This window comes from Saccostrea echinata, unplaced genomic scaffold (genome assembly GCF_033153115.1).
Source record: "Saccostrea echinata isolate AGI-Se365-2 ecotype Australia unplaced genomic scaffold, CSIRO_AGI_Sech_v1 ptg000052l, whole genome shotgun sequence".
Lineage (NCBI taxonomy): Eukaryota > Metazoa > Mollusca > Bivalvia > Ostreida > Ostreidae > Saccostrea > Saccostrea echinata.
Window position 1 is genome coordinate 5,272,094 of NW_026889801.1, and position 10,617 is coordinate 5,282,710.

At 37.3% G+C, this 10,617-nt stretch overlaps 1 protein-coding gene across 1 annotated transcript; it reads left to right on the forward strand.

Annotated features, from left to right (window-relative positions):
* Positions 1-2,206: 2,206 nt before the first annotated feature.
* On the forward strand, positions 2,207-3,414 carry LOC133204007 (uncharacterized). Its single transcript, XM_061339794.1, has 3 exons — positions 2,207-2,271; positions 2,504-2,687; positions 2,783-3,414. Exons 1-3 carry the CDS (start codon positions 2,248-2,250, stop codon positions 3,292-3,294), a joined length of 720 nt encoding a protein of 239 aa, XP_061195778.1. The 5' UTR covers positions 2,207-2,247; the 3' UTR covers positions 3,295-3,414.
* The last annotated feature ends 7,203 nt before the right edge of the window (positions 3,415-10,617 follow it).

Genomic DNA, 10,617 nt, shown 5'->3' on the forward strand with positions numbered 1-10,617 from the left:
ATGTGTCTTAAGAATTAGCATATATTTGTGTATGCAAAATATTACAGTAAATGTCTTTTTAAACGAGAAAAGTATTTTTTTTTTAATTTGGACATTGTCTTTTAAGAATCGGGCTCGGATAACTCCACCTATGCTGCAAATAAAGCATTGTAGGGCATTGTTCTTCAACTTCCTTTCCGATGAACATTTTAAAGGCAATGACGCATAAAAATGTTTGAAAAAAATACATATAATGTTGCCTATTGTATTTTCAAATACCCTTTCCTTTCTTTTTTTAACTATTATAAGGTTATTTTGTACAAGTTTTATCTAGGGCTGATGGTGTTGAATTATAAATTATAAGTTTGTATGTAGCAGACGACGTGTAACGATAAAGAAACTTGAGCCAATATTTGCACATTTGACCAAAACATAAGACAAAGAGACGTGCATATAATATCAGAACCAAAAGAAGAATACCTAACATTTATCGAAATGTTGCATTTTCCCAGTCCAATGTCCTGCTTTGAATTGCATAAATTAGTTAAATCTGTACAATTGGTTAATAAGAATAATATAATCAAAAATGTATAAATTCTGCTCATATAAGGCAAAGATTTTACCTTGTTCCTAAAAAGTTTTTATAAGGAGTAAAGAATTTAATCAAATTTAAAAGGGGGAGGGTATTTCAAGGGATCAGTTTAAAGTTCAAGTAAATTAGATTTAATTCAATTAGTAGGAAAGCTCTCAAAACTCTCTAAAGTCAAAACAAACTTTATTATGATTACTGAGGAAATATCTTTAAAAAATTAAAATAAATTTAATCATAATTACCAGGGAATTCTCTCAAAGAAAAGTCAAATAAATCAATCCAATTAATTCAATTTATTATAATTTTAATTACTAAGGAAATTTCTCAAACAAAGGTTAAATTTAATTCAATAAAACCGGTGCCCTTTTGGCTCAGTGAATAGAACGTTTGCTCTAGAGTGAGGAGTTGATCCATGCGTTGCGAGTTCGAATCCATTTTGTGATGCGGAGACCGGTCCTTCGGATGAGACCGTATAAACCGAGATCCCGTGAACGCAGTAGGTGCTGACACGAAAGAGATCCCTCACTGCAGAAAATGGGTGAGTGCCGAGTATAGGTCTAAAATTGCAGCTCTCCAGATGCAAGTGGTGGTGTTTCAATATGAGTGAAAACATCTCTAAGAGACGTTTAACAAACCAGTCCAAAAAAAAAAAAAAAAAAAAAAAAAAAAAAAAAAAATTCAATAAACCAGGAAAATGTCACAACCTACATGTAAGTTAAAAAAATGATTTAAATTACTAGGGATATCTCTCAAAGTAAGGTCAAAGTAAGTCATTTACTTGGAAATCTATCAAGGAAAGGTCAAAATAAATTCATTTGATAATGACAAAATGATTTTTAAGCTGCTGCAGCCTAAATGCTGTCCTATATCATCGACACCACTCTCTACATGCTTAACGTTCATGTTACATGTAAAATCATATTCCGTTTCATCTGCTGGGAGGTTCAAGATTTTGTAGAAATGCAGGCCTTATAAAATATAACAGTTCCATTTTCTGTGATGAACAAAATATATTACTTACAATACAACGCTTACTGAACAAACTTGTACATTTGTAGAGAAAAATGTGTTTAGGGTTAATTAGAACCAAACTAAAATTCAACGGAAATTTATATAATTATGGTAAAATATAGTATGAAAGTCCTAGCTCTGATCAATCAAAAGTTATTGGCAAGGTTAAGTTGTATGCGGACAAAGAAACAGCTAGGCGGTCGGACAGAACAAAAATTATATGCCCGGAATCTTCCATTACGGGAAGGGGGGGGGGGGAGTATAAAAATCAATGAAGCTCTGAAGTTTTGTATAGAGTGTTATTACTCATTTTGAAGCAAGTAGCTTTCAATTATACCGTAATTTACATGTGAAATTGAATTAAACAGATTTTGATTACAGATTACAATTATACTGACTGAATTTGTCGATGTATGACTGATCATACATGAACTGTATAATTGAATTCATTCCATGAACAGTTGCCCTGCCACATAAAGTTCAAGTTCATAAATTACAGGCACAGCAGATTGTATATTAACTACAAATCCACTAAATTTAGTATAAGTAGAGCGATACATTTTTGATAAAATTAAAATATACATGTATTTGCACATGTAGCGCAACATCGACTGACAGTCACCATGAGTTCTGTGACAACCGTTTGCCTTGTCTTTCTTTTCAAGATGTTTTTACAAGCCCCTGGATTGGTAAGAAGTTTTAATAAAACCTTAATTATTAATACTTATGTATGTATTTTTTTCCAGTATTTGATAATTAAAGATTTAATCCACCAGATGTGAATTTTATAGAGGATAGTTTAATAGCAAAAGACAAGTAGCATTCGTTGCTGTTCTAATTTTAACACGTAAGAGAATCGGGCAAATTAACCGTAACCGGTGTTAATTTAAAAGCTCAACAAACATCATATTTTGTCTGCAGGATCAATGGACTGTTGAAAGGAAGATGGGAAAATCAACCTACCAAATAATTTCAATTCAAAAATCCTTCGACAACAAGTTTGTTTATTATTCTACTATGATCAGAGCACCGAAAAATACGGAAATGGAAACATATGAAGGAGGCTTGTTTTCTAACTGGAGAAAGAACTCGAAATGGGAACTAGGTTTGTTTCTCTCTCTCTCTCTCTCTCTCTCTCTCTCTCTCTCTCTCTCTCTCTAAGTTGATTATGATTTATAGTTAGCATTCCTATTTTTTCAGTGAGCAATAATAGTCATGCTGATACAGCTCTGTACAAAGCAAGCCTGAAAGGTACGCCCAATACTTTTCTGATACCCCCTGTATGGCTGAAATCGGAATCCGAAAGCTTTAGAATGCAGTACGCTCCTTTTGCAACAATAGAAATGCAAACAAACTTTAAGTTCAATGATTGTCAATTTCAAGTGGAAAAGCAGGAATCTCAGATAGCTACCCTATATAAAATTACCGTTAGAACCTGCAACTGCAGACGCAAATTTGAGGGATCAGTAGGAAAAATGACTCTAAATGGATTCGAGGAAACAGCTGGATTATCAGCCTTGTATTTTTTTCCTGTCCACATGTTTGAAGGTTTTTCGTCGGATGACCAAATATCCTCTATCTTCATTAATCGCACTGCACTTATTAATGATGGAGTTGACGTCAAGTCTCTAAAGTTCTCTATCGAACGGGAACAAGATGACTTGGACAAAGATATGGTAGATGAATCCAAACTCTATTATAAATTGATTTAGTCATGTTTAGATAAACTGTGAACATAACCGTATTAAGTACAGTTATTTATTCAAGGAATTTAATAGGAAGTTATATTGGAAAAATATTATTGATATTAGAATTCTGTCTTTGATAATGTTCACACAATGAGGACACAATAAATATATTGAAATTATATTTTGAACAATTGATATGAATTAGTAATTCATTTCTTGAAATCCTTGTCCATACAGAACCTGGACTAAAAAAAACGAAATTTTTCTTAAGATTCATACATATTCTGGTAATGTTTTCCGATTGAATATAGAGAAAACTTTTGTTTGATTCCATTTTTTTTTTACTTTAAAAAGATGAATTTTATCTTAACAATTCACTTTTAAATGCATTTGTAGAAATACATAAATGTGTATCTGATTTCGGGAATATGTCATGTTGAATTTGTCTTTCATTACACACTTGTAACACGTACCTCTGATAGTTGTCTTTCTATAGTTACACATTCATATTTGCTTCTCATATTGAATTGTTTAGTAAAAAAGATTTTGGTGCATTCCTTTACAAATTAGCATGTCCATGGCTATTTGATTCTGACAAAATTAATTATTTCTGGCTGTTTATATGGACATCAGCTTGGTTTCAAGCAAAGGGAGACTTTATATTACTGCATTGGTGTGTGATTTTCTATCATATAAATCTTACTTCTTTTTCAAAACGGTGACTTGCGTTTCCAAAGATTAATGAAAATCCTTTGATATGACAGACATAATCAACCATAGTGGTATTTATTTACACAGTTTTGCTAAAGGTTGATTCTTTTTTCACATAAAACATTCTTTCAAGCAATCCCTTTCTGTATCTGAATAAAGAGCTGAATTCTACTTCACTGCAGAGAAAATTTACTGCGTGTGTAGCAAAAAGCAAAAGCAGATTTTAACTGTAGTGAATATATACAGATAAAAAGCGTAACTGAATAATCTGATTAAGTCATAGGGATGGTCAATCAGAAATGCTTTAAAGATTCGTGAAAAAATAAACAACACCTTTTTGCAGAAGTTTTTGTCGTTTTCCTTTCGACATGTGTCCTATCTTTAAGGACTGTCACAGAGCTATCCCCTAAGTTAATTAAATGTAAATAAATGAGAGAGTTAGAAGGTCTGATAAGGTTGCAGGTGCACGACGCAGGCGTTGTAGCCCTGTTTCCCATGGGTGTCATTTTAGCTAGTTAGAGAGAAAGAGAGTTGAGCAAGCATGAATTTATAATTTGTTAGTGTGTCAGTTCTGTTGTCATTTGTTTATTATGTTTGATAGAGTAGTGAGAGATGAAAGTGAGCATTAGGTTGATTTGTGTGAGAAACTGGGGAGTAAGAGATTTGGTATGGCCATGCCCTGAGAACATGTGATAACAAGAGGGGAGAATGAGTTTGGAAGTCATTGAGAGTGGATGTATCTTATAATTGTGAACTTTGCATATTACTATAATTATATTGCGTGTGTTGTAAATATGTAAATAAACTATGTAAATAAAAACAATCGTAATTATTAATCAGTGCCAGTGACAGGGAGGACCCCCGTCACATATTATGGTGGCAGCGGTGGGATAACTTAACGGATATTTTGGAATATTAACTCTTGTTCAAATCATGTGAAGAAAATGCCGCGGAAAAGAGACAAGACCCAATTGAGGACGTTATTCCTGAAGTTGTTCCTGACGCAAGACAATCATCCACCTTAATAAAGCCAGTTCCATTTTTCGGGAAACTTGAAGAGGATTTTGACTCCTGGATTAAAAACTTTGATCGAATATCTAGAGCTAATTTTTGGACTGATGAAAGGAAATGCATAACAATACCTGCATTCCTTCGTGACCAGGCAGCGGATTACTACGAATCCTTAGACGATGATGTCAAAGATGACTATCGCTTAGTTTGTGATGCTCTGCGAGAAAGATTTATTCCGAAAGAACTTCAATCATTGTATTATTCTAACTTGTTCGGATACAAACAGGCAGAGACACAAACTGTAGAGGATTATGCGACAAACATAACAAAGCTCGCTACACGTGCGTACATGGACATGCCTGGACGGCAAAAAGAAACCCTCACTAAGGAACATTTCGTTCAAGGGTTAAAGCCTGAAATCAAGAGGTATGTTTTACTTTCCAATCCTAAAACATTCGAGGAAGCTTTCAGACATGCAAAGAGAGAGGAGTGTAACAACTTCCTGGTGGATGCCCCGATGGCCAGAACAAAAGTGGCAGCTACGTCGTGCAGCTCTACAAGAACAGAGGAGCTGGAAAAGTCCCTCGCAGAACTCACAGCTAAAGTATCGGTGATGGCTACCGAGATAGGACGATTTACCTCTAAGCGACAATACGTTCCGCCGACTCGGGGACAAAACCTTCGAGGAAGAGGCCGTGGATTCCGTCCAAGACCAGACCGATACCTTAGAACTACCGACGGGAGACCGATCTGTAACAACTGTCGAAAAGTAGGACACATAGCGATCCGATGTAACGAGCAAAGGAACACCAATTCGGGAAACTAAAGTCCGCCCTTTTGTGTGGAGGTAAAGGATCAGCGGAGTTCAAATACCCTCCTAGAGAGAGCCGGTCGCGTAAAAAAAAGGAAGAAAATTCCTCCGGGAATAGTGAAAAAAGTGTTGAAATTGTGAAATATGTATGTGAAAATATTGTGTCATGTCAGTTGAATCCTAAATTTTGTACCGCCAAAATTATAGGAGATGTGAATAATAAATGTGCTTCGATGTTGATCGACACCGGTTCTAGTGTCACGATTGTAAGCGAAGAATTCGCAGACCAGAGTAGTATGGTGCCGGCTGGGGGAGTGAGTATCACATCGGCAACGGGCAACCGTGTCGACATAATTGGAAAATGCGACTTTAGGATAAGAATTGGTGAAAAAACTGATATTGTGTATAATGCATTTGTTGCTCGGGATTTCCCGTACAATTGTATTCTAGGCTTGGATATTCTGAGAGACTGTGCATGCTATATTGATGTTGCAAATGATTCTTTGTATATAAATGGTGAGTGTATTTCATTTAGTCCTGATGCAAGTTCAGTTAGTGAGAGTGTGCGAGATGCATGTAATTATGAGAACTTGAATGGGATTGAGATAAGTGAGTGTGTTGAGTCTGATGAGAAAGAAATTAGTGATTTCTGTGTATCGAGTGATTTAGATGAAACAGAACGCAAGTCTATTACTAAGGTACTAGAGAAGTATAGAAAGGTAATTGCTTTCAATGATAATGAGTTAGGGAGGACAGATCTAGTGGAACATTCAATAGATACAGGGGACAGTAAACCTATTCACTTGAGGCCTTATAGGATTCCTCACAGCCAACGGAAATTACTGGAATCTCAGATAGAAACCATGTGCGCTAATGGAATTGTGCGACCATCTAAGAGTCCGTACTCCGCCCCAATCGTTTTGGTGCCGAAGAAAGATGGCAAGGCCCGCATGTGCATTGATTTTCGTAAAATAAATGAAGTCACCAAAAAGGACGTTTACCCTCTCCCTAGGATCGACGAAATGCTAGATGCACTAAATAAGTCCAAGTACTTCAGTGTCTTAGATTTATGTCAAGGGTACCTTCAAGTTCCGATTAAGGAAAGTGACAGAGAAAAGACAGCGTTTTTCTTTTTTGGAGGGCATTATGAATATAATTATATGCCGTTCGGACTGTGTAACAGTGCGCCAACATTCCAGAGACTTATGGACTCTGTGCTTTCAGGATTACTGTGGAACACGTGTCTTGTGTATATAGACGACGTAATTGTCTTCTCGGAAACTATTTCCGACCATGTCAAAAGACTCGAGGAAGTGCTAAAACGATTCGAGAATTCGGGGTTAAAGCTAAAAGCGCAGAAGTGTTACTTCGGAAAAACGGAGGTCACGTTCCTTGGACACAAGGTCTCAGCTGAGGGAATATCACCGGACACGGAGAAAGTAAAGTCGATTCACAACTTTCCGAGGCCAACAAATGTGAGTGAACTTAGAAGCTTTCTGGGACTTATCTCGTACTACCGTAAGTTTATAAAAGACTTTGCTAGTAAGGCCGCGCCCTTACACAAGCTCTTAAGGAAAGGTGTTGAATTTATCTGGAACAATAACTGCGATAGTGCTTTTGAATTATTCAAATCGGCCTTGACAAGCTTTCCTATTCTTAGATATCCAGATTTCTCACTCCCTTTTGTCCTGTATACTGATGCATGTGACACTGGTGTAGGTGCAGTACTAGCCCAAGAAGGTCCAGATGGTGAGCGGACAATAGCGTATGCGAGTAGGTGTCTAAAACAAAATGAACAGAACTATGCAGTTATCGAAAAAGAGGCATTAGCCATTGTGTGGAGTGTGAAATACTTTAGACACTATCTATTTGGCCGGAAATTTACTGTGATAACTGACCACAACCCATTACGGTGGCTTATGGACATTAAGAATCCAGCTGGACGCCTAGCACGGTGGTCATTAACTCTTCAAGAGTATGATATAACTATAAAACACCGACCTGGAAAAGTTCATCAAAACGCAGACGCCTTATCTCGAATTCCTGCCGAATCCTCTGTAGCAGCCACCTGTGCTAAAGCAGACACAGATGTAATACCAAAAAGGTCATATCAGGACGTACGCCACCGTCAGAAAAATGACCCTCTCCTAGCAGCTATAATTAACTACTTAGAGAAGGGGGAGTTGCCTGAATTATCCTCAAAGGCCCGTGAAACGGTAATATTATCTGGTGATTATGAACTCGGACACGACGGTCTGCTATACCACCTTTGGCAGCCTGGATCTCATAGACGACGCCGAGCTGTTAGACGCCAAATAGCCATTCCAAGGAGTATGATAGACGAAGTCATGTATGCCTGTCACGACGACCTGACAGCAGGACATCTCTCCTTCCAGAAAACGTATGACAAGGTCCAAGAGAGATTTCACTGGAAGGGGATGTATTCGGATGTTGAGTTCTGGTGTAGATCATGCGTAGACTGTGCCACCAAGAAATCGCCGAAGAACAAACCAAAGTTCCCACTGAACCCGCTACCAACCGTTAATGGACCATTCGACAGAGTTGCCGTAGATGTTCTTGGACCATTCCCGCCAACCTACAAGTCCAACAAGTACATTATTGTGTTCAGTGACTACCTAACTCGATGGCCCGAGGTATTTGCTGTAAATAATGCAGATGCAGAAACTACTGCACGACTTTTTGTAGAGGAGGTAGTGTGTCGTCATGGAGCGCCTAGAGAACTACTATCAGATAATGGTAAGAACTTTAGATCAAATCTGATAAAGGAAATCTGTAAATTGACAAATACCAGGAAAACCTTTACTACTGCCTACCACCCGGAGACCAACGGCCTAGTAGAACGCTTCAATGGGACACTCACAACAATGTTGTCAATGTATGTGTCTGGACATCAGCGTGACTGGGATACATTTATACCATACATACTGTTCGCATATAGGACCGCTATCCACGAGTCTACAAAGGAGTCACCCTTCTACCTTATGCACTTACGAGATCCTGTTTTACCAATTGAAGCTGCGCTATGCCCACCAACATTCTCATACGCCGTAGCAGATGACTATAAGGAGGAAGCAAAAGTCCGCCTTCAAGAGGCCTACACGCTAGTCAAAGAAAACTTACAAAAATGTCAACAAAACCAGAAGGAACGTCATGACCGGTCAGCAAAAGAGACTCATTATATTAAAGGTGACAAAATATGGTTATTCACACCTACCACTAAACCCGGACTTTCCCCTAAACTTACACACAATTGGCATGGGCCGTACGAGATCATTGAGCGATTATCTGATGTCACCTACAGACTACAGGATCCTGATCACAAATCAAGGACTTTGACAGTGCATGCTAACAGGATGAAGCCGTATCTCGATCCTAATGACCGTCCTGATCACGAATGTATCTCAGACGAGGACGTAGAATATGAAGATGAAACAGTCGACGACAACGGACCGATTGTCAAGGTACTGGATATGATGCGGTCGAGAAACGAGTCAAAACGTTTGGAAAAACATTATTTTGTGCAGTTCGAGAATGGACATACCCAGTGGCTGAGTGAAAACAAAATTAAAGACTTTAGAATTGTGCAAGATTTCATTCAGTCAAAGAAATAACTACTTTTAGTGTATATACTTAGATTGTGTATATCTAATATTCTAAAATAAACATTTACTTAAAAAAAAAAATGTAAAGATAAAACTTGAAAATCAAAAGAAAAAGGTAAAACATGAAATGTGTATGCATGTTAAACTATTTAATTATTTCTGCGTGTATGTGTGTAATAAGGTCACTATCGTCAGTTACTATAAATGTGTGATTCTGGTATAGATAGGTAATTGTTTAAACAGTAGATCAAATTGTCATTATCAGTCTACTAATTATATTAGTGTGTCGGGACGCCACACTTAGGAAGGGAGGTATGTCACAGAGCTATCCCCTAAGTTAATTAAATGTAAATAAATGAGAGAGTTAGAAGGTCTGATAAGGTTGCAGGTGCACGACGCAGGCGTTGTAGCCCTGTTTCCCATGGGTGTCATTTTAGCTAGTTAGAGAGAAAGAGAGTTGAGCAAGCATGAATTTATAATTTGTTAGTGTGTCAGTTCTGTTGTCATTTGTTTATTATGTTTGATAGAGTAGTGAGAGATGAAAGTGAGCATTAGGTTGATTTGTGTGAGAAACTGGGGAGTAAGAGATTTGGTATGGCCATGCCCTGAGAACATGTGATAACAAGAGGGGAGAATGAGTTTGGAAGTCATTGAGAGTGGATGTATCTTATAATTGTGAACTTTGCATATTACTATAATTATATTGCGTGTGTTGTAAATATGTAAATAAACTATGTAAATAAAAACAATCGTAATTATTAATCAGTGCCAGTGACAGGGAGGACCCCCGTCACAGGACGATTCCATGCATAAACAAATTTAAAGCTCATCTTAGATTATTTGAATAATCTTAAAGGATATTGAGGGCGTTTTGTTTGAAGTCAACTGACAAACCTACATGAATAGGATGAGTTACAAAAATGACTGAAATAATTCATTACACAAAATAAATTCAACAAAAGTGGAGCTTTTATTGAAGATAATCAGAAATAAGAACATTTGAAGAGTATCTAAAACCCATTTTACCCATTTCATTGTATATAATTTATATATCATCTACCAAACCTCTTTCGTCACCCGCATTGCACAGTAGTTAGAGCGTTTGCTTTAGAGTCTCGGAGTAAGGCTTTCGTCGCAGGATCGAATCCCACTGTAGGACGTGGAGTCGGATCCGTCGGATGAAACTGAGGT

What these genes read in the sequence shown, in the direction of transcription:
- LOC133204007 (XM_061339794.1), top strand. Translation starts at nt 2,248, where the DNA reads ATGTTTTTACAAGCCCCTGGATTG. An exon ending in TTTTACAAGCCCCTGGATTG is followed by an intron (nt 2,272 to 2,503) that starts GTAAGAAGTTTT and finishes TTTTGTCTGCAG; the next exon opens with GATCAATGGACTGTTGAAAG. An exon ending in GAACTCGAAATGGGAACTAG is followed by an intron (nt 2,688 to 2,782) that starts GTTTGTTTCTCT and finishes CTATTTTTTCAG; the next exon opens with TGAGCAATAATAGTCATGCT.